This window comes from Papio anubis, chromosome 4, assembly GCF_008728515.1.
Source record: "Papio anubis isolate 15944 chromosome 4, Panubis1.0, whole genome shotgun sequence".
Classification (NCBI taxonomy): Eukaryota; Metazoa; Chordata; class Mammalia; order Primates; family Cercopithecidae; genus Papio; species Papio anubis.
In genome coordinates this window covers 125,854,898-125,878,726 of record NC_044979.1, presented here as the reverse complement: position 1 = coordinate 125,878,726, position 23,829 = coordinate 125,854,898, and the positions used below count along the sequence as shown (strand labels likewise).

Below are 23,829 nucleotides of genomic sequence, written 5' to 3'. Positions count from 1 at the left end.
TTTTTTTTTTTGCTTGTCCCTATTTTCCAGTTTTTCTACAGTGACCATACTTGCAATAATTAAGCATAGCATGGTAGTTTAAAATATGTCCACAAATTATTTGATACTCTCTTCAAAAGGTGGAGCCCAGTCCCTGTCCCCTTGAGTGTGGGCTGGGTTGCCTAATTCCCTTCTGACAGATAGTAAAAGCAAAAGTGATGGTTTGCAACTTTGCAAACTACATCATAAAAGGTACTGTGGCTTCCTCCTTGTTCACTGTTTGATTACTCACTTGGGAAAGCCAGCTGTCACACCATGACAGCTAAGCAGCCTGTAGAGAGGCTCATGTGACAGAAACTGAGCCCTCAGGTCAGCAGTCACATAAGTGAGCCACCTTGGAAACAGGCTTTAGGTGACTGCAGTCTCAGTAGACAGCTTGACTGCAATGTCATGAGACACCCTGAGACCAAATGACCCAGCTATGCCACTCCATAATTTCTGACCCACAGAAATGGAGATCCTAAGTCTTTTTTTACATTTGTTTATTTTTGAGACAGAGTCTCACTCTGTCACCCAGGCTGGAGTACGGTGGTGTGATCTTGGCTCACTGCAACCTCTGCCTCCTGGGGTTAAGTGATTCTCCTGACTCAGCCTCCTGAGTAGCTGGGACCACAGGTGTGCACCACCACACCTGGCTAATTTTTGCATTTTCTGTAGAGATGGAGTCTCACGCTGTTGCCCCGCCTGGTCTTGAACTCCTGGACTCAAGTGATCTGCCCACCTCAGCTTCCCAAAGTGTTGGGATTACAGGCATGAGCCACTGGGCCCGGCCCTAAGTATTTATTTTAAGTCACTAGGTTTAGAGTAGTTTGTTACATAGCAGTAGATAAGTAATACACATATTTCCTACAGTGACCACATTTATAATTTAAATTTAATTAAAAAGGCCAGGCACAGTGTCTCATGCCTGTAATCCCAGCACTTTGGGAGGCTGAGTCTGGAAGATCACTTGAGCCCAGGAGTTTGAGACCAGCCTGGGCAACATGGCAAAAACCCTCCTCTACAAAATACAAAAAAATTAGCTGGGTATGGTGGCGTGTACCTGTGGTCTCAGATACTTGGGAGACTATGATGGGAGAATCACTTGAATCCAGGAAGTTGAGGTTGCAGTGAGCTGTGACTGTGCAACTGTACTCTAGCCTGCAGGACAGAGTGAGACTGTCTAAAAAAAAATGTGTTTTTGGCCAGGGGCGGTGGCTCATGCCTGTAATCCTAGCACTTTGGGAGGCCGAGGCGGGCATATCACAAGTTCAAGAGATCAAGATTATACTGGCCAACATGGTGAAACCCCATCTCTACTAAAAATACAAAAATTACCTGGGTGTGGTGGCACGTGCCTGTAGTCCCAGCTACTTGAGAGGCTGAGGCAGGAGAATCACTTGAACCCGGTAGGCAGAGGTTGCAGTGAGCCGAGATCATGCCACTGCACTCCAGCTCATTTTTTTAAATTAAAAAGTTCTAGTATCTAAATGAGCAAAATCACCAGGTGCAGTTGATCACACTTGTAATCCCAGCACTTTGGGGTATAGAGGCGGGAAAATCATCTGAGGTCAGGAGTTTGAGACCAGCCTGCTGTGAGCAGAGATTGCACTACTGCACTCCAGCCTGGGAGACAGAGTGAGACCCCATCTCAAAAAAAAAAAACCAACAAAAAAAAAAAACAAAGAAAAACCCAAACATAAAAAACCAACAAATGCAGTTGAAAAGAACAGCATCAGCCAGGCACAGTGGCTCATGCCTGTAATCCCAGCACTTTGGGAGGCTGAGGGTGGAGGATGGCAGAGCCCAGGAGTTTAAGACCAGCCTGGGCAACATGGTGAAAACCTGTCTCTACAAAAAATGCAAAAGTTAGCCAAGCATGGTAGCATGCACTTGTAGTCCCAACTACTTGGCATGCTGAGGCGGAAGGATTGCTTGAGCCTGGGAGGTCGAGGCTGAAGTGAGCCATGATTGCACCACCACACTCCAGCCTGGGCAACAGAGCAAGACCCTGTCTCTACAAACAAACGAACAAACAAAAAACACGTAAACACAAAACAGAACAGAATCATTTCCTTATCGATAGTTTGAAGGAAGTGAATTGCCTGTAAAAGTTTAGTGTGAGGCCAGGCATGATGGCTCATTCCTGTAATCCCAGTGCTTTGGGAGGCGGAAATGGATTGTCTGGGCCCAAGAGGTTGAGGCTGGTGCTTGTGCCACTGCACACCAGAAGCCTGGGTAACAGAGCTTGCCCCTGTCTCAGAAGAACAAAACATGATTTACCACAACCAACAGGACAATTCTGGATAAAACTATATATGAAATATTTACTGCTGTGCTCAACAAAGTAGTATAGAGGCCAAGGGCAAAAGTCGTGGGGTCAGGCTACCTGGTCTGCTATCTAATTAGCTGTGTCATCTTTGGAAAGGTACTTGAACTCTCTGTGCCTTAGAATCTCTTTTCTAAAATGTGGGCTGGGCACAGTAGTTCATGCCTGTAATCCCAGCACTTTGGGAGGCTGAGGTGGGTAGATCATCTGAGGTCAGGAGTTTGAGACCACCCTGGCCAACAAGGTGAAACCTGGTCTTTATGAAAAATACAAAACTTAGCCAGGCATGGTTGTGGGCACCTGTAATCCCAGCCACTTGGGAGGCTGAGTCTGGAGAATTGCTTGAAACCAGGAAGCAGAGGTTGCAGTGAGCCAAGATCATGCCATTGCACTCCAGCTTGGACGACAGAGCAAGACACTGTCTCAAAAAAAAAAAAAAAAAAAAAAAATGTGGATAGCAGCATCTACCTCGAAGAATTGTTGTGGGATCAATAGTGTGGAGAACCTAGCAACTATAAAAAAAAGTTTCAGGACCCCATATAAATTTATCACACCAAGGGGGAAGTTACACCCTGATTGAGTCGCATAGCATGTTTGTAACTTCTGGTTCTTAAATTATAATTTATTCTTTCCTTATTTTCATACTGTAAATGACTATGAGAGAGCAGAGACTAGACCTCCTCGCCTTCCAATCACTCATCTTTGTTAGAGATTAACTGCCTCCTTTATTGTTCTGTACCTAACTCACACCAGATGGCACAAAAGACCCCATGACTTACATATTCAGTGTGAAAGGTTAAACACACCTTTCCTGGAAAAAAGACCACCTCATCTGGGTGCAGTCACTCATGCCTGTAATCCCAGCACTTTGAGAGGCTGAGGTAAGTGGATCTCTTAAGCCCAGGAGTTTGAGACCGGCCTAGGCAACGTGGCAAAACCCCGTCTCTACAAAAAATACAAAAATTAATTGGGTGTGTTGGTGCGTGCCTGTAGTCCCAGCTACTAGGGATGCTGAGGTGGGAGGATGGCTTGAGCCTGAGAGGTTGAGGCTGTAGTGAGCTGCTGTGGTGCCCCTGCACTCCAGCCTGGGTGACAGAGTGAAAGAAAGACCCCGTGGACTAATCAGATTAACTATGTATTAATCCTTAAACGGAGAGATGCTTTAATTCGGCTAAGCTTCTCTAAACTTTGTAAGTGATCCCAAACTTCTAAGCCTCGGACCACTGACTTCCACTCTTCTGTATCTGTGCTTCCCAGGTGGCCCTCCTAAAACTCTGTGCATGAATAAAGTCCCTTTAGATTCTGACCCTTTTGATTATTTGAGATTGGCACACCATGCAATATACATTATAATATGCAAATATTAACCTTCAGAGTAGTCTATGACATTTTTAGGTAGAAATCTTTTTTTTTTTTTTTGAGATGTAGTCTTGCTCTGTCGCCCAGGCTGTAGCACAGTGGCATGATCTTGGCTCGCTGCAACCTTGGCCTCCCAGGTTCAAACAATTCTCCTGACTCAGGCCCCCGAGTAGCTGGGATACAGGCACCCACCACCACGTCCGGCTAATTTTTGTATTTTTAGTAGAGATGGGGTTTTGCCATGTTTGCCAGGTTGGTCTTGAACGCCTGACCTCAGGCGATCTGGCTGCCTCGGCCTCCCAAAGTGCTGAGATTACAGGAGTGAACTACTTAGTGTACTCCTAAACTACATTTAGGTAGAAATCTTACACATATTCCTATCTTTGGTCTCTCTCTGCTTATCTTTGTGACCTTTTCTTTACAGATAAGAACAAATCATTTGTGGACTTGAAAAGAGTTACCATAGTAACTGAAAAAAAACCAGGAGAGTTAAAATGCCATTCTTGCTGCTCTCTTTTAATTAATAAACCCTCAAAAGGCTAATCCACTTGGACACTACTTAATTAACAATCAAGTAAGGAAAAGATATGGAAGCAGTAAACTTAAGTGACAGGGAAAAGTTCTGTTGACCAAACATGGATTCTCTCCTCCTCAGAAACAAGTTACAGTTGGAGTTACAGAAAATACTTTGAACAGGTCCTTCGGTATCCTGTAGGAAATCAGACAAAAACACCGATCAGTTACTTTTTTTGTTTTTCTTATTTTGACACAGGGTTTCACTTTGTCACCCAGACTGGAGTGAAGTGGGGCGATCATGGCTCACTGCAGCCTCAACCGCCTGGATTCAAGCAATCCTGCCGCCTCAGCCATGCAAGTAGGGGACTACAAGCACGCACCACCACGCCCAGATAATTTTTTGTATTTCTGTAGCAACGTGGTTTCACCATGTTGACCAGGCCAGTCTGGAACTCCTGAGCTAAAGCGATCCGCCGGCCTGGGACTCCCAAAGTGCTGGTATTACAGGCCTGAGCCACTGGGCCCAGCCCAGTTACTTTCTTCAGTCTGAGCATGAGCACCGGAAGAAAAGCTCTTACTTGCATATTTTTTTTTAGAGAAGACAGGGTCTCCCTCTGTCACCCAGGCTGGAAAGCAGTGGCGCAATCTTGGCTCACTGAAACCTCAACCTCCCGGGCTCGATCGCATATATATATATATATATATATATTTATTTATTTTTTTTTTTTATTTTTTTTTTGGACGGAGTCTCTTTCTGTCGCGCAGCTGGAGTGCAGTGGCGCAATCTCGGCTAACCGCAACCTCCACCTCCCGGGTTCAAGCGATTCCCGTGCCTCAACATCCCAAGTCGCTGGGACTACAGGCGCGCGCCACAATGCCTGGCTTTTTAAATACATATTTTAGTAGAGATGGGGTTTCATCATGTTGGCCAGGATGGTCTCGATCCCCTAACCTCGTGATCCGCCCGCCTCGACCTCCCAAAGTGTTGGGATTACAGGCGTGAGCCACCGCACCCAGCTATCAATCGCTTATATTTTTAAAAAGATGTTGTCTTCATTTCCTAGCCCCTTCTATCCACCTCCGAAGTTCCAAAGGCTTTAATGCTATTGCAACGGCCGTCAGAGGCCAAGCTGGCGGGTGCAGTTCCCTAATGCAGCTCCCTCAGAGGCAGCCGATTCTGCCTAGGGCGAGTAGCGTCGCGCGATGGGGGGACGCTACCAGGGTCCCCGGGCTCTGGTTGGGGGAGGTGTTGGGCGCCCTTACCCAGGCTTAGGTAGGGCGAGTGCGCAGCCAGGTCTGCAGCTGGCGCTGGCGGCGCTTGCGCTGGCCATTGAGGAGCTTCTGCAGGACCTTGCGCTCGTGTCCGCCAGGTGCAGGCCGGTTGGTGCGCAGCGCCTGCTCGCGCCGAGTGCGGCCCTTGCTGCGCCCGGCCCCTGAGGCAGGGAAGTCGCGCAGGTAGTAGTAGTCCAGGCAGTCATAAAGCTCCTCCTCATTGCTTATGGGTGGTGGCTGCCGGGCCAGAGCCTGCAGACGTGGAAGGGCCCGCTCTGCGGCCGCTGCCATCCTGCCCAGCGCCTGTGGCCACCTGTGGCCACCCGTGGCCACGCGCCCGTGTCTGGGCGCTCCTGGAAGACCCAGCAGCCCCGCCTCGAGTTCCGATGGGCTCCGCTTGTGAAGCGGGGGTGCCTTCGGCGGCGTCATAGAGGCAGACCTTCGAGGACGTCACAGTGGTGGTACAGTGCCTAGAGCAGGGCTGTCTTTTCCTTGGAGTGGAGCCCGGTAACCCGGACATCCCTGTCAGGTCCTGTAGGTTGCTGGAGAAGGGCAGTTGACAAACTCCAACTCAGCACAGGGTTTATGTTGGTCAAAAATAGGAAACTATGTTCATGCGCGGCAGAGGCGGGAGGATCCCTTCAGGCCAGGCGATCAAGAGCAGCCTGGGCAACACGGGGCGACCCCATCTCTGAAGTCCCACCTCAGCCCCACAGCTGCTTGAACCCCAAGGTTCAAGGCTTCAGTGAGCTATGATCCCACCACAGCACTGCACTCTGCGAGACCGAGGTAAATTCTGTCTAAAAAAATAAAAAAGAAAACTATCCAAGTGTGCAACAGAGAGGGACTGCTTAAAGAAAACATGAGGCTGGCTGGGCCCTGTAATCCCAGCATTGTCAGAGGCCGAGGCGGGAGGATGGATGGCTTGGGCTTAGGAGTTCGAGACCGGCCTGGGCAACATGACGAAACCCCGTCCCTACAAATGATACAAAAATTAGCCGGAAGTGGTGCACGCCTGGCCTAATTTTTGTATTTTTTTGTAGAGACGGGTCTCGCTATGTTGCCCAGGCTGGTTTCGAACTCCTGGGTTCAAGCGATCTTCTCACCTTGGCCTTTAGAGTTGTTGGGATTATAGCTGTGAGCCACCACACCCTTCCTGGGTTAGGCTATTTAATAACATAAGAAAGTGTGGTGGCTCACGCCTGTAATCCCGGTACTTTGGGAGGCCAAGGCCGGTGGATCACCTGAGGTCAGGAGTTCGAGACCATCCTGGCCCATGTGGTGAAACCTGGTCTCTACAAAAAATGCAAAAATTAGCTGTGTGTGGTGGCACATGCCTGTAATCCCAGCTACTCAGGAAGCTGAGATGGGAGAATTGCTTACACCAGGGAGGTAGAGGTTGCAGTGAGCTGAGGTTGCGCCACTGCATCCCAGCCTGGGCGACAGAGCGAGACTCCAGAGTTTGAGACCAGCCTGGGCAATGTAGTGAAACCTTGTCTCTACAAAACAGACAGACAAAAAAAGGCAGGTGTACCTGTGTCCACCTGTGGCCCCAGCTACTTAGGAGGCTGAGGCAGGAGGATCACTTGAGGCCAGGAACTCAAGGCTGCAGTGAGCTATGATCATCCCACTGCTCTCCATCCCGAGCAATAGAATGAGACCATGTCTCTAGATAGCTAGCTAGATAACTGATACGTAGTTTTCTGTTGGAAATTTTTTCCTAGATTTGAACATGTTTTTCTAAAGTAGCATTCAACACATCAGCATTTTACAGTGTTATTAGTTGTTAATATGATTCTGTTTTGCTGAAATACAGTATCCTTCACAAGCAGTTTTGTCTTTCAAAGTACATAGATAGGTCCTTAAGTGAATTTGTCTGATGTTGGCGACCTTGGTACCATTTTCTCCAGTTGACTGGAATAGTCAGTCAATAATTTCAGGTCACTGTTGGCCTTAGAAGAAGAGCCCAAAGGCAACAAGCAAATGTGCTGGTGTCCAATCACCTTCTAGAAACATTTTCACTTTCCTGTAAGGTTTCCCTTGATGAACATAGAAGTAGTGTATGTAGAACTGACCCAGTGCTGCCGTGGCAACTTCGTATATTAGGCCAAATTTACATTTCGTACTTTTATGAGAGGCACCTTGGTAGGCTAGTGGAGTTACACACGAAGTCTGATCTCAGCTGCACTGTCCAGAGATGCAACACGGTCCAATCAAATAACATTCTCTGAGCCTGTTTCTTTAGCTGTTAAATAAGAATAATAATTATATCCATCTAAAAAGACAGCTTAGTGTATCTGAGTGGTCTTTTATTTTCTATGAAACTGTCTTTAACATAGTAATTGTTTTAATTGCAATACCACATTTGTGTTTTGTTTTTGTTTGAGATGGAGTCTATTTTTTTTTGAGATGGAGTCTTGCTGTTGTCGCCCAGGCTGGAGTACAGTGGCATGATCTTGGCTCACTGCAATGCCCGCCTCTTAGGTTCAAGTGATTCTCCTGCCTCAGCCTCCTGAGAAGCTGGGATTATAGGCGCCCACCACCACACCTGGATAATTTTTTTTTTTTTTTTTTTAGTAGAGATGGGGTTTCATCATGTTGCCCATGCTGGTCTCAAACTTCTGATCTCAAGTGATCCACCCGCCCTGACCTCCCAAAGTGCTAGGATTATAGTTGTGAGGCACTGAGCCCAGCCTCTTTTTACATAAGAATTTCTTGGTTGGGCATGGTGGCTCACGCCTGTAATCCCAGCACTTTGGGAGGCCAAGGTGGGAGGATCACCTGAGGTCAGGAAGCATTTATTATGTATTTATATGCCCGATATTATGCGAAGCACTTTTACTATCTTCTTTACTACTTTACTATCTTATCAAATCTTCAGGATAGATTTTATCAAATCTTCAGGATAGATCTTCAGTTCTTGTGACTACAAGAGGATACTAAGGCTCTGACAGGAGAAGACATGTGGCCAGCCTGTGTCCCCAGAGCCTATGATCTTACCATTAGGTTACAGTGCTTCTAGGGAGCACATGTTGTGAGGTTTTTGCTTTAAAATGAACCAATAGGCGGGGCGCGGTGGCTCAAGCCTGTAATCCCAGCACTTTGGGAGGCCGAGACGGGCGGATCACGAGGTCAGGAGATCGAGACCATCCTGGCTAACACGGTGAAACCCCGTCTCTACTAAAAAATACAAAAAAAAACTAGCCGGGCGAGGCGGCGGGCGCCTGTAGTCCCAGCTACTCGGGAGGCTGAGGCAGGAGAATGGCGTGAACCCGGGAGGCGGAGCTTGCAGTGAGCTGAGATCCGGCCACTGCACTCCAGCCTGGGCGACACAGTGAGGCTCCGTCTCAATAAAAAAAAAAAAATAAATAAATAAATAAATAAAATAAAATGAACCAATAAAAAAACAAAGGCAAAAAAGGCATAAGCTATTATTTATTTATTTATTTATTTTTTTTTTTTGAGACGGAGTCTCGCTCTGTCGCCCAGACTGGAGTGCAGTGGCCGGATCTCAGCTCACTGCAAGCTCCGCCTCCTGGGTTCACGCCATTCTCCCGCCTCAGCCTCCTGAGTAGCTGGGACCACAGGCGCCCGCCACCTCGCCCGGCTAATTTTTTGTATTTTTTAGTAGAGACGGGGTTTCACCGTGTTAGCCAGCATGGTCTCGATCTCCTGACCTCGTGATCCGCCCGTCTCGGCCTCCCAAAGTGCTGGGATTACAGGCTTGAGCCACCGCGCCCGGCCAAGCATAAGCTATTAAAACGTGGGAGAAACACTAACAGAACCTTAAGCACATAACTAAAAATATTATGGAAATGTTATTGAATTCATTAGCAAATTTACTCTAATTCTAGATTTTCGAGGGATATGTTATATTACTCATAATGAAGAAAAAATGTTCAAGTATATTAACATAAATACCATCAATATGGTTTATCATGTTTAAATGTTCATTTAAAGGAATTCAGTTAAAATTCTGCATATCATACAATATTATAGCTTGCTAGATTGCAAAGTAAATAGTCTTCCAAATAAAAACACCAAAGCACATGATGTTTTTCACTGGCTATTGCTATTTTTAGGTGAGCATTTGATATATACCAACAGATAGATAATAACATATTGCTAATTTCTTTCATCGTCATATAAAGGTGGGTTCAGGATAGAATAGCATAAGGCAAAGAAGAATTTGAAATCTAACATCAGTTTGGTGATACATCAAGATAAAAGTAGAGGCCGGGCATGGTGGCTCACACTTGTAATCCCAGCACTTTGGGAGGCCAAGGTGGGTGTATCATGAGGTCAGGAGTTCGAGACCAGCCTGGCCAACATAGTGAAACCCTGTCTCTACTAAAAACTACAAAAAAAATTAGCTAGGCGTGGTGGCAGGCACCTGTAATCCCAGCTACTCAGGAGGCTGAGGCAGGAGAATGGGTTGATCCCGGGAGGCAGAAGTTGCAGTGAGCTGAGATCGCACCATTGCACTGCAGCCTGGGCAACGGTGCGAGACTCTGTCTCAAAAAAAAAAAAAAAGATAAAAGTAGAGACAATAGGGGTATCTTGGTGAATACCAAATTTAACAAAGCAGATTAAGAGAAACAGTATAAAAAAATTCTATTAAATCCCTAAGATCCAGGGCTTTGCAATAAATATGTAAGTAAATCCCCAATATCCATGCTGAAAGTTTAAAAGAAATGATAATGATAATTAAAGAAATACAACTTTTCCTTAGCTTTGCAGTAATCTAGAAAGAAAGAATGTTTCTAATATTTAGACAGACACTACAAAGCACCTTACAAGGAGAGACGTGTAAGGATGGCATGATTCACCAGCAGCCCTGGTCTTGTCCACGGTACCCCCATAACGAACAGTAACTCCACTGTGTAAATGCTCATGAACAAAGGATTACAGGACTTTTCCAGTTTAGACATACCACGTTTTCTTTCAGACAATTCTTCAACTTGTTTACGAAGATCAGCGATATGATTATTCCATTTCTCTGAAAACTGAGCAAAAGTTGACTCTCAATAATACTTCCCTATGTCAGAGCAGCACTAACATATAATGACTTATTTCCTATATTTTACATCCTAACAATCCATATCATTTTACTGCTTTTGAAAAATTTTTTCCCTTTTTTGGTGGTTCTTAGAATTAGTTTAATAGGAGACTGTAAGAGAAGTTTTAAAGTTTAGTATCTCTAAAAGCCTTTTAATTTCTGAAAAGCAGAAGGGCAGAGAAGATGAATCAAATTAAACACGACAACAGGGAGGCCACAATGAGGAGGTCTCCAGGGGTCTGTTAGCAAACTTCCTAAAACATGTCTTAGCTGTGTGGAAATAAGACTTTACAGTGGTCGGGTATGGTGGTGCAGGCCTGTAATCCTAGCATTTTGGGAGCAAAGGTGGGCAGATTGCTTTGGGCTCAGGGCAACAGAGCAGAAACCCCCCTCCTCCAACCCCACCCCCGCCCCCATCTCTACCAAAAATACAAAACTGAGCCGGGCGTGGTGGCAGGTGCCTGTAGTCCCAGCTACTCAGGAGTCTGAGGCAGGAGAATCACTTGAACCCAGGAGGCGAACATTGCAGTGAGCCGAGACTGCACCCCACTGCCAGCCTGGGCGACAGAGTAAGACTCCATCTCAAAAAAGAAAGAAAGGGGAAAAAAAAAGGTTAAGAGTGATCCAGACCTTAAAAATACAAGTTTAAGAGGGACCCTGGCTGAGTGTGGTGGCTCATGCCTGGGACTATGAGAGGCGGAGGCGGGTGGATCACGAGGTCAAAATATCTAGACCATCCTGGTCAACCTGGTGAAACCCCGTCTCTACTAAAAATTTATACAAAAAATTAGCCAGGCGTGGTGGCACACAGTTGTAGTCCCAGCTACTCAGGAGGCTGAGGCAGGAGAATGGCGTGAACCCTGGAGGCGGAGGTTACAGTGAGCCAAGATCGCGCCACCACACTCCAGTCTGGCGACAGAGCGAGACTCCGTCTCAAAGAAAAAAAGAGGGTCCCCAAAGCAAAAGCAAAAAAATCCCAACCCCAACACTTTTTCTCCCAATCCCAATCACTGAAACACCAGGAGGGTGTAATAGTTTTGAAGCCTAGCTGTAGTAGGCTGATCGTGACCCCCCAAAATGTCCATATCCCAATCCCAGGAATCGGTGAACATGACCTTATATGGCAAAAGGAGCTTTGCAGATATAATGGAGTTAAGAATCTTTGGCCGGGAGGATTATCCCAGCTTGTCCCTGCAGGGTTGATGTACTCACCAGGATCCTTATAAGAGAAAAGCAGGTGATGGAGAGGGTGGGAGGTGTAGTGATGGAAGCAGGAAACACGAGTCATTCAAAAAGGGCAGCAAAAGCTGAGGAGTGAAGGCGCCCCCAGGGCCAGGAAATGGATTCTCCCGGAGAGCCTTGTAAGGCACCAAACCTGCTCCCACCTTGACTCAGTGGGACTGACTAGAATTCTGACCTTCAGAACTCTAAGGGAATACATCTGTGTTGTTTTAAGCAACTAAGTTGTGGTAATTTGTTGCAGCAGCAACTAGAAACTAGTATTGTAGTGAAGCCTCAAAACCCACCTGAAGGGGCGGGGAGTGGTGGCTCATGCCTGTAATCCCAGCACTTTCTGAGGCCAAGGTGGGCAGATGACTTGAGGTCAGGAGTTTGAGACCAGCCTGGCCAACATGGTGAAACCCTGCCTCTGCAAAGAATACAAAAATTAGCCGGGCATGGTGGCACATGCCTGTAATCTCAGCTGCTCAGGAGGCTGAGACATGGGAATTGCTTGAACTCAGGGGGGTGAAGGTTGCAGTGAGCCGAGATTGCACCACTGCACTCTAGCCTGGGTGACAGAGCGAGAATCTGTCTTTTTTTTTTTAAAAAAAATAAAAAAAAAAGCAAAAAACAACCGATCGGAAGGTTTCCAGTTCTGTCAGCTGTCTTCCACCCAACCCCTAGAAGCAGACTTTCCTTTGCTGTGGGCCGTGAACAGGCAGAAAGAAGCATCTCCTCATGCAGAGGCCTACCCAGGAGAAACCCAAGGGAAGGCACTGCTGGGCCGGCCCCTCTGGCAAGGCCATTTTCTTTACACAGTTTCACTCTCACTCTGTCTCTCAGAATGGAGTGCAGTGGCAAGATCTCAGCTCACTTCAACCTCTGCCTCCCCAGTTCAAGCGATTCTCTTGCCTCAGCCTCCCGCGTAGCTGGGATTACAGGAGTGTAGCATGCCTAGAGGAGATGGGGTTTTGTGATGTCGCCCAGTCTGGACTCGAACTCCTCACCTCAAGTGATCCACCTGTCTCAGCCTCCCAAACTGCTGGGATTACAGGAGTGAGCCACCGCACCCAGCACTCACCAATACCTTTGATGGCAGGCTTTTTCCAGGGGATCAGTCCTGGTCTGGTCTGGCTCTGCCCACTCTCCCTCTCACCTAGCTGGAATCCCTAGCTCCTTCTCAGTAGAGGAGAGTGTGGACCCCAACCCCAGCTTGGTATGGTTCAGATCTGCGTTTCACTTATGGAACCTGGCTGCTCCCCAGGCCCTGGAGAGAAAAACAGTCTCCCTGTGGGTATGATACAGGACGGGCCTGTCCCCAGGACCCTGTGAGAGGGAAGCCCAATGTCCCACCAGGTTGGCAGGGCTGGGGAAGGGAAAGTATTATGGTAGCCCCAAGACTAGAAAGAGGCAGCAGAGGCAGCAGGACATCACTCCCATGGAACTCATGCCACTGCCTGAGTGAGCGGAGGGAGGAGTGCACCCAGTGACGTCAGGGGGCAGAGAGGCGCGGTTCCAGGGTGGCTTTCCCCCTCACTTCCTGCCATGTTACTCTGATCCCCTCCAGGCGAGTCTGCCCACTTTGTGCCCAGGGTTGCCGCTGGGGCCTGTATCAGAACGCAGACCCCTATAGCCATGGCCCCAGGAGTGGGGCAGAGCAGGGAGCAGTTCTGGACAGAGGAGAGGCAGGCCAGGAGGGAGTGGGCCTCCAACTCCAGGAGGGGTCTCTTCCCATGGGTTCTGCTTTCCGGCCTCTCCTCCCTTTACTCCTGGGTTGATCAACTGGGGAAGAACTGAGGCAAGGTTTCTCACCCTCAGGTCCAGGGGTACAATGACTGGGCCCTTAGGAAGGTTGAGACCCCTGAAACAATGTAAGGTTTTGTTTTGAGAGCGTGCACATGCGTTTCTGGGAAAACGGTCCACAGCTCTTACTCTCAGCAGGCTCCACACTCAAAAAAGTTTAGAACTCTTGCTACAGAGCTGTGGGGGCAGCTAGGTGAGGGGCCTGCCAAGGGCACTCTGGGGACTATCTGGGCACTCCTGAGCCCACTGTCCCCTAGGCAGGCTGTGCTGCTTGGTATTTGGAGAGCTGAGGGGGTGGGGCATGTGGGGACTGTGAAATCACCCTGTGAGATGACCCACAGTCCTCAGCTGGGAAGGGAGGGGTACGTCTCCTGTAGTGTCCTCCATCCCTAGACCGTGGGGCCAGGAGAACTGGTCCTTGCAGCAAGTGAAAAGCCTATTACTGACTCCCTTCCCTGGCCATGTAGACAGTGAACCAGGGCAGTCATATCAAGTAAATGAGTAAATGCCTTGGTCTCTGTCACCGAGGTGACCAGTAGGCATTCCCAGGTGCAGTGAAGGTCCTCACACCAAGATATGCACCTGGCCACCTGAGGAAAGAGAAAGGACTATCTGAGGGGATGGGGCTGAGCTGGGTGTGGAGTGGTGCTTGCGGGTCTTGGTGAGTGGGAGGGGGAGCAGCATGAGCCAGGCCTTGAGGCAGAAGGACAACCAGGAGACAGCCTGGAAAATGTGCTGGACCCACAAGGGCTCAAGGCTGGCCAGAGAGGGAGGTGGGGTGGGCTGAGAAGTCCCGAAGTCTGAAGATTGGCCCTGGAAGGCAGAAACCAGGTAAGGTGGGCAGTTACCTGCACCCTGGGGGCCAGGAGCATTCTTAGCCCAGAGCAGGCACCAAGATTTCTGGCTCTGGGTGTGACCTCGGTCTGGGGAAAAGCCCCAACCCCCACCAGGACCACCTGCTGCCCAGACTACTTCAGATGCTGAGCCCAAGCCAGGGGCAGGAAGCTAGAATGACACCTAGGTTAATCCTGACAAAGTCCCTGGCTCCCCCCAGCTCTGGGGCTAAAGGGGAATTACAGACCAAACCCCAGATGCTGGCTCTCAAACTAACACTGAGCCGTCAGTGCCCACAGGGAGATAGAATCAGTGCACTTTCCATATGGGGAAATAGGCTCAGAGAAGTGCAAGAGCCTCACCCAATGCCCCAGACCAGGGCTCCAGGCCCAGAGTGTTTTTTTTGTTTGTTTGTTTGTTTTTTGTTTTTTTGTTTTTTTTTTTTTGAGACGGAGTCTCGCTCTGTCGCCCAAGCTGGAGTGCAGTGGCCTGATCTCAGCTCACTGCAAGCTCCGTCGCCCGAGTTTACGCCATTCTCCTGCCTCAGCCTCCCGAGTAGCTGGGACTACAGGCGCTGCCACCTCGCCCGGCTAGTTTTTTGTATTTTTTAGTAGAGACGGGGTTTCACCGTGTTAGCCAGGATGGTCTTGATCTCCTGACCTCGTGATCCTCCCGTCTCGGCCTCCCAAAGTGCTGGGATTACAGGCTTGAGCCACCGCGCCCGGCCATGTTTTTTGTTTTTTTTGAGACAGAGTCTCACTCTGTCGCCCAGGCTGGAGGGCAGTGACATGATCTCGGCTCACTGCAAGCTTTGCCTCCCTGATTCAAGCAATTCTTCTGCCTCAGCCTCCTGAATAGCTGGGATCACAGGCGCCTGACACCACACCTAGCTAATTTTTGTATTTTTACTGGAGAGAGGGTTTCCTATGTTGGTCAGGCTGGTTTCGAACTCCTGACCTCAGGTGATCTGCCTGCCTTGGCTTCCCAAAGTGCTGGGATTACAGGCATGAGCCACTGCGCCCGGCAGGCCAAGAGTATTTTTTGTTACTGTGTCGGAGGGCAGCAGCTGCTCTGATGTACCCACCTGAGCCTGGCGACATTCTCCAACTTTGGAAGCCCAGGAGCACGGCCCGTGTCCACAGATGCACCTGGCATGAGGTGCGCCCAGAGGGACAGAGGTAGATGAGTTTTGCCTCCTCCACTGGATTATGAGAGCCTTGAAGGAGACAAGGATCTGCTTGGGAAAGCCCGTGAGACTTAATGATCTATTGCATAAGGCTGGCAGTGAACAGTGAGCAACCTGAGGCAGTTTCCCTCGGGATAGATCCGCAGTGCCTGGATGGAACCTGGCTCAGACAGAGTTCAGTTCTCCAGGTCACTGAGGCATGGAGAGGTCACAGCTACCAAGTGTAGGAATCTAGATTCAAAGCCAACAGCATGACTCCAAAGTTCCTGCCCTAGCCCCTGGACCACCCACCTCTCGGGAGTCACCCTTGCAGGCTCATCAGATGCCCAGGCCAGCAACACAGCTGGCCAGGGCCAGGGAAACTTGGGGAGCCTCAGAGAACCCCCAGGTATTCCAACCTATTCTTGGCACCCTTGCCCCTCATTACCCTTTTTCCTGCTTCAACCTCACCCCCTACACAGAGCCTGGGCCACTTAACTTGGCATCAAACAGATGGCTCAATGAATCAGAGTCTGATCTTGAACAACAAGAAAAAACAAAAAAACAAAAAACAAAAAAAAACCACTTAACAGATATACGGTTGCAAGTTAGAATGCTAAAGAATATAAACATATAACAACTTAATGTACATATAAATTCAACAGATATCCAATCATTGTGACTGTGACACAGTAAAATATTAAAATACCATTTTCAAAATGTATACAAGCTTAATGATCAAAATACAAATCATCAACATAATTTGCCACTAATATCTCGTTCAGTCCCTTCACAGGACACATGATCCACTGGGAGTTAAGAGATTAGCAGCTGGCAGGCAGTGACACATAGCAAAAACAAAAACCAAGAGGTGAAATAGTTCTGAAATAAAGAAGGTTTTAAAGCTAAGAGAAATTATTGAATAACTTTAGGTGACTGACTGTCTTTGTTTAAAGTTTTTTCTCAAAAGGCTTAAAATAGAATATAGTCATTAGCACTAATTTTGAGCCAACTAACTAATTACTATGAGATGATACAATGTCCTATGCTTTGGTAAATACAAACTATATTTAAACAATGTCTGTAATGGGACTTTCAAAATGCTCCTGGCTTTACAAAGATAAGATTACAATGTAGTAATACATTTTAAAGCATTTTCCCCTCCAGAGCATGCTGTAACTTTCATCAGTCACATTGACAGTCCAGAAGACGAAGGAAAAGGTCGTGGATTTCACTGAGAACTTACCAGAGTTGAACTCCTTCACTTTCCGTTGCCCAGCATTGGCAGGTTACGGGACTGGTGGCTGTGGTGTCTCATTGGTCTTTGGTCTCTTAGAAGGTGGGGAATAATCATCATCTTGAAAAAGAAAAAATGGTCATTACTAAAGGAACCATCTTAGAGTTACAGCCACCTCCGGGTCAATTCCCAACATTCAAAAGTTGAGTGGAGGTTTAAAGCTATTTTGAGTATTAATAATTATTTCTGTACTGTGAACTTCAGCATACTTTTTTCTAGTTACATTTGAAATGTTATTCTTTTGGGATGTGCTCAAGTGAATACTGCTTTTTCCTCTGTCTTGCTTCACTACTTTTTAGTTTGCTTCATTTGAATCATCATTATAAATCTCCCTTTCTCCTCAAATAACTTTCAAGTTGATGCCAAGAACTATATTCTATTTTAAGCCTTTTGAGAAAAAACTTTAAACAAAGACAGTCAGTCACCTAAAGTTATACAAATGTAGAAGAAAGGGGATAAAGCTTAGATTGGAAAAAATGTTTAAGCTTATACAAAATTCAAACATACATAAACAAAGGAAGCTGGATAATTGTATATACAAATACTTTTAACAAGTGCAAAATATATAGGTTTAAAGAAATTGGGCTGCCTCGGTGTGGTGGCTCACGCCTGTAATTCCAACACTCGGGAAGGCCGAGGCAGGCGGACCACTTGAAGTCAGAAATTTGAGCCAGCCTGGCCAACATGGTAAAACCCCATCTCTACCAAAAGTATAAAAATTAGGCTGGGTGCAGTGGCTCATGCCTGCAATCCCAGCACTTTGGGAGGCCGAGGCAAGTGGAACACCTGAGGTCGGGAGTTTGAGACCAGCCTGACCAACATGGAGAAATCCCCATCTCTACTAAAAATACAAAATTAGCCAGGAGTGGTGGCGCATGCCTATAATCCCAGCTACTGGAGAGGCTAAGGCAGGATAATCGCTTGAACCCGGGAGGCAGAAGTTGTGGTGAGCCAAGATTGCGCCACTGCACTCCAGCCTGGGCAACAAGAGCAAAACTCCATCTCAAAAAACAAACAAAAACAAGAAACAAAAATTAGCCAGTCGTGGTGGCACCTGTAATCCCAGCTACTCGGGAGGCTGAGGCAGAAGAATCCCTTGAACCTGGGAGGAGGAAGTTGTGGTGAGCCGAGATCGCACCACTGCACTTCAGCCTGGGTTACAGAGCAAGACCCTCTCTCAAATAAATAAATAAGGCTACATTACTTATGAAACAGATACTGTTGACTCAGTCACCAGAAAGCCTGTGTATAAATGAGCAGTGAGATATTCAAGAACAGCACACACACACTACTCAGGGCAGCTGTCATGAGAGTTCCATGCTCAGTTCCTTGTGGATACACCAGCAACTCACTCTGTTATGATCCTCCAATATACCTCATGTTAGAATTAGAGATATCTGGGCCAGGTGCAAGGCCGAGGCAGGCAGATCATCTGAGGTCAGGGGTTTGAAACCAGCCTGGCCAACATGGTGAAACTCCGTCCCTACTAAAAATACAAAAATTAGCTGGGTACTCACCTGTAATCCCAGCTACTTGGGAGGCTGAGCCAGGCGAATTTCTTGAACCCCGGAGGTAGAGGTTGCAGTGAGCCAAGATAGCAAGATAGTGCCACTGAACTCCAGCCTGGGCGACAGAGCAAGGCTCTGTCTCCAAAAAAAAAAAAAAAAAAAAAAAGGCAAAACAAAACAAAACAAAAAAAGAGTTAGAGACATCTGGATCAAATCAACTGCCACTGTCATCTTCTAGTCCCACAAGTATCAGGTAACGTCCTATTAAGATTGCTACTCACACTCACATCTATAAAATACAGAAAATACCATTTTAAGAAATCTTTATTTATTTATTTATTTATTTATTTATTTTTATTTATTTATTTTCTGAGACGGAGTTTCACTCTTATTGCCCAGGCTGGAGTGCGATGCTGCGATCTCGGCTTACCACAACCTCCGCCTCCCAGGTTCAAGCAATTCTTTTTTTTTTTTTTTGAGACGGAGTCTCGCTGTGCTCCCAGGGTAGAGTGCAGTGGCGTGATCTCGGCTCATTGCAAGCTCCGCCTCCCAGGTTCAGGCCATTCTCCCGCCTCAGCCTCCCAAGTAGCTGAGACTACAGGCGCCCGCCACCACGCCCGGCTAGTTTTTTTTTGTATTTTTAGTAGAGACGGGGTTTCACCATGTTAGCCAGGATAGTCTCGATCTCCTGACCTCGTGATCCACCCGCCTCGGCCTCCCAAAGTGCTGGGATTACAGGCTTGAGCCACCGCGCCCGGCCAGGTTCAAGCAATTCTGCCTCAGCCTCCCGAGTAGCTGGGATTATAGGCATGCATCACCACGCACAGCTAATTTTGTATTTTTAGTAGAGACAGGTTTCTCCATGTTGGTCAGGCTGGTCTCGAACTCCTGACCTCAGGTGATCCACCTCGGCCTCCAAAGTCCTGCCAGAGAGGAGGGGCAGGAACAATAGTGATGCACCTGGCAGAAGAGGTAATATTTTCCAAACATAAACATTAGCGTAACCTTATTGGACTTGTAAGAATTTTTTTTTTTTTTTTTAGTAACAGAAGCAGATTTTCCTGAACTGCATCATTTCAGCTAGCATTTATTTACTCAAGATTAAAATAATACAATAACTAAAAAAGTCAAGAGGTGGGCAGGCATAGTGCCTCAAACCTGTAACCCCAACACTTTGGGAGGCCGAGCTGGGTAGATTACCTGAGGTCAGGAGTTCGAGATGAGCCGGGCCAACGTGGTTCAAGAGATTCTCTTGCCTCAGCACCACAGTAGCTGGGATTACAGGCCTGTGCCACCATGGCCAGCTAATTTTTGTATTTTTAGTAGAGATGGGGTTTCACCATGTTGGCCAGGATGGTCTTGAACTCCTGACCTCAAGTGATCCACCCACCTCAGCCTCCCAAATTGCTGGGATTACAAGCATGAGCCACCGTGCCCAGCCAGGATTGCTTTCTTAGAGACCATCTGTGAGAATCAGAGATGTGGATCTACTCAAAATGTAGTAGGGGAAACCAATGGTCAAACCTCAGTAAGACAGAGTACAGTCATCAGGTCCAGAAAACTATTAATAGAAACAGGCTTGAAATCAAAGACTAAGACAGGGCTCTGGTCAGTAAATGTGTCTGGATCAGAGAAGACTCAGGATGTTACCAAATCGAACTGGGGTCCCCTCACCCAGTGCAGTAAAGCCAAACATCCACATCGAGGTTTGGCAGCAGGAGAAAGGAGGGCATTTATTTGCAGGGCACCAAGCAAGGAGAATTGGGCAGCTCACACTTAAGACATGACCTCCCAATGGCTTGTAAGCAAGGATTTTTAAAGGCGGGTAAATTTCAGGAAAGTAGAAATTGCAGATAAAATTGTAAACCAATACATGGAGGCTATACTTTGATTTGGCCCAAAAAGGCAGGATATTTTGAAGTGGAGAGTCTTGCAGGCCAGAGGTGGATTCAAAGACTCTGATTTGTGACTGGTTAAGGAAGTGAAGCTTTGTCTAAAAACCTGGGGTCAGCAGAAAGGAACGTTAAAGCCTGGCCTGTGGTTGTGACTTCCTCTAGGCCCTGCAGGAAGAAATTTAGAACAAAGAATAGCAACAAACGTTCGGTCCTCAGCTCCCCCTTATCTGAGGTCTACACACCAGCAGATCTGTTTGGTGGGGCCTGGGTTTCTTCTGGGTTTCTTCTTCCTTATTAGGTTGCTCACTTCTCAGGGCTAGCTAGGCGCCTGGAATTTCCCTTAAAGGAACTCAAGATTTTCCTTTATTTCCATACTTGGGGGGCCCAGCAGGCTTCTCAGAGGGTTCCCTGCTCCTTCTCAGGGATGAGTGTGGTAAACATCTCTCAAGAAGCCTGTCTGCAGTGTGTTCTATCTCTCTGTAGGATAGCCAACTGTTTTTTGTTTTGTTTTGTTTTTTTGAGACAGGGTCCCACTCTGTCACCCAGACTGGACTGCAGTGGTTCCATATTGGCTCACTGCAACTTCTGCCTCTCAGGTTCAAGCAATTCTCCAGCCTCAGCCTCCAGAGTAGTTGGGGTTACAGGCATGCACCACTACACCCAGCTAATTTTTCGTATTTTTAGTAGAGATGGAGTTTCACCATGTTGGCCAGGCTGGTCTCGAACTCCTGACCTCAAGTGATCCACGGGCCTTGGCCTCCCAAAGTCCTGGGATTACGGGCATGAGCCACCGCGCCCGGCCTGGCCAACTGTTTTGTTTTGCCTGGGACATCCCTGGTTTTAGCACTGAAAAACTCATCTCCTGGGAAATCCCTCAGTCCTGGGCAAACTGGGATGGTTGGTCACCCTTGATACCTGACTTTTGCCTTGATTTAAAGGGTCAGAGGTGGGGCAGAAAGTATTAGACAGACACAACCTATATCAGAAAGGAGGCTGCTGGGGACCCAGCAGAGTGTATACTCCTTGTAGGGCCCATATATAATAGAACAAGGAGTTGACTGGCATGTATTCTGCTTTCTGACATTGCTAGTGAGGATGAAGAACGGCTCAGCACAATCAAGCCATGCAGAGCTGATTCAGCTACTTTCACACCTCCCTGGATCAGGGATTGTATATGACCCTGCTCATGCCTTTGCTGGTAAACCACTAGTACCCTTGGTAATAGCAGCCTCTGAATGTGGGGTGGGCCATTGTGACAGGTCCTCCTACAGGAGTCTAACTTTGGAGAGTCCTATATCCCCAGTGGCAGAGAGCAAAAGCTGTGTGCTAGTGGGAAAGTGACCACAGATGTGATCCAGTGCTTCATATGCAGACTCATTTACTGACCTCAAAAGCAAATGCAACAAAACAAAACTTGACAACTGGGACCTAATTAAAAAGCTTCTGCACAGCACAAGAAACTATCAACAGAGTAAACAGACAACTGACAGAATGGGAGACAATATTTGCAAATTATGCATCTGACAAAGGACTGATACTCAGATTCTATAAGAAACTTAAACACATCAACAAGAAAAAAAACCCCAGTTAACCCCATTAAAAAGGGAGCAAAGGACATAAACAGATACTTTTCAAAAGAAGACATACAAGTGGCTAACAAACATGAAAAAATGCTCAACATCATCAATCATTAGAGAAATGCAAAACTACAATGAGATACCACAGCACACCAGTAAGAATGGCTATTAATAAAAAGTCAAAAAACTCCACCAGATAATGGCAAGGTTGTGTAGGAAAAAAAAAAAACAAAAACCTACTTATATACTGTTGGTGGGAATGTAAATGAGTTCAGCCCCTGTGGAAAACAGTTTGGAGATTACTAAAAGGACTAAAAGTAGAAGTACCTTTTGACCCAGCAATCCCGTGACTGGGTATATGCCCGAAGGAAAATAAATTATTCTACCAAAAGACACCTGCATCTGTACGTTCTTTACAACCATATTCACAATAGCAAAGACCTAGAACCAACGTAGGTGCTCATCAACAGTGGACTGCATAAAGAAAATGTGATACGTATAAACCATAGAATACTATGCAGCCATTAAAAAAGCATGAAATCATGTCTGTTGTAGCAACACAGATACAGTTGAAGGCCATTACCCTAAAGGAATTAATGCAGAAACAGAAAACTGAATGCTGCCTGTTCTCATTTATAAGTGGGAGCTATTCACTAGGTATACATAGACACAAAGACAGGAATGATGGACGCTGGAGACTCCAAAGGACGGGAGGGAGAGAGAAGGGAAGGGGTTGCAAAACTACATGTTGGGTACTATATTCACTCTTTGTGACTGGATCAACAGAAACCCAAACTTCAGCATCATGTAATATTCCCATGGAAGAAACCTGCACATGTACCCCCTGAATATAAAATAAAATAAAATAAATGTTTACTGATATTATATTAAGTCAGGTTCTCCAATGTTAGCATACACTAGACTCCCCTGGAGAGCTTGTTGAAACAGATTCTTGGGCCCCATCTCCAGAGTTTCTGATTCAATAGAATTGGAAAAGGGCCTGAGAATCTGCATTTCTAACCAGTTCCAGGTTGATGCCAATGCTGCCAGTCTGGAGACCAAGTTTGAAAACCACTAGATGAGGTGCCAGGGACTCTGACATCTCAGGAAAAGCCCAGCAAGCAGGGAATCATTCCTGTTTTACAGAAAGAATGTATGTCGAGCAAAAGGGAAGAAATGGTTTGCCCAAAGTGGCCGCCACTAAGTGACAGAGTTGGGAATTCAAATTCCTCTTTTCTGACTGCAACTCCAGGCTTTCTGTCTCCATCTGACTTCCTTCCCATTTGAAGGAGAAGCACGCCACGAATGGTTGTGCTCTTAACTTCCGAAGAAGTCCACATTTTCCAGGTTTCTACTTGATTTAATCCATTCTTCTCATATTCTACACTGAACTCCAGGTAGTGAATAAGAAGTCAAATTCAAGATTGAGGAGCTTTATCCCTATTGTAAAACATGCAACTTGTCCACTTTCTGAACTTGGTTTCCTTGACTCTATTTAACACCTCAACCTGTCTCCAATCTGATACCATTATTTGAATGCAAATTATAGGTCTTTGGGAAAGGTCAGTGTAGACACATTGTAATTCCTAATAGAGGCTGCCCATGCAGTTTGGAAATCAGTATTTTTGTAGAACTCTCTTCGTGCTCTAATGAAGACTGTGTCATGGACAGGAAGGCTTTTAGAATCCTGGTATCATGTTACCTGGATTTCAGAATGCTCAATTGGGAAGTACAATTTCACTAATTTTTGGAGTCAAATGTCCTGGGGCTGGACAAGGCATTAGTAATTAGAGTTCATTACTCTTTTTCAAAAGTAGAATTCTTGTATTTTTTCCTAGGTAGTTTTTTGTTAAATGAGATTGTAAAAGACAGAGCCTTGTAAACTGCACAGCCTCAAAGTATTATGACATTAATAATTGCATATGAATACATTCTGGAATCATTGACCTTAAAAGACATGGGAAGATGTATTATTA

At 46.7% G+C, this 23,829-nt stretch overlaps 1 protein-coding gene and 1 long non-coding RNA gene across 2 annotated transcripts in view; both read right to left on the bottom strand.

Moving 5' to 3' along the window:
• Positions 1 to 4,201: 4,201 nt before the first annotated feature.
• NUPR2 (nuclear protein 2, transcriptional regulator) lies at positions 4,202 to 6,191 on the bottom strand. Its single transcript, XM_003895953.5, has 2 exons — positions 5,486 to 6,191; positions 4,202 to 4,415 (listed from the first exon to the last, which is right to left on the bottom strand). The coding sequence occupies exon 1, from the start codon at positions 5,921 to 5,923 to the stop codon at positions 5,492 to 5,494; it is 432 nt and encodes a 143-aa protein (XP_003896002.3). The 5' UTR covers positions 5,924 to 6,191; the 3' UTR covers positions 4,202 to 4,415; positions 5,486 to 5,491.
• Positions 6,192 to 7,039: 848 nt separating this feature from the next.
• Positions 7,040 to 23,829, bottom strand: part of LOC116274537 — a 120,600-nt gene continuing 103,810 nt past the window's right edge. Inside the window, exons 6-9 of the long non-coding RNA XR_004183282.1 lie at positions 16,823 to 16,933; positions 15,496 to 15,627; positions 10,428 to 10,500; positions 7,040 to 7,739 (exon numbers count right to left, since the gene is read on the bottom strand). This is a non-coding gene — a long non-coding RNA (uncharacterized LOC116274537). The remainder of the gene's footprint in view (positions 7,740 to 10,427; positions 10,501 to 15,495; positions 15,628 to 16,822; positions 16,934 to 23,829) is intronic.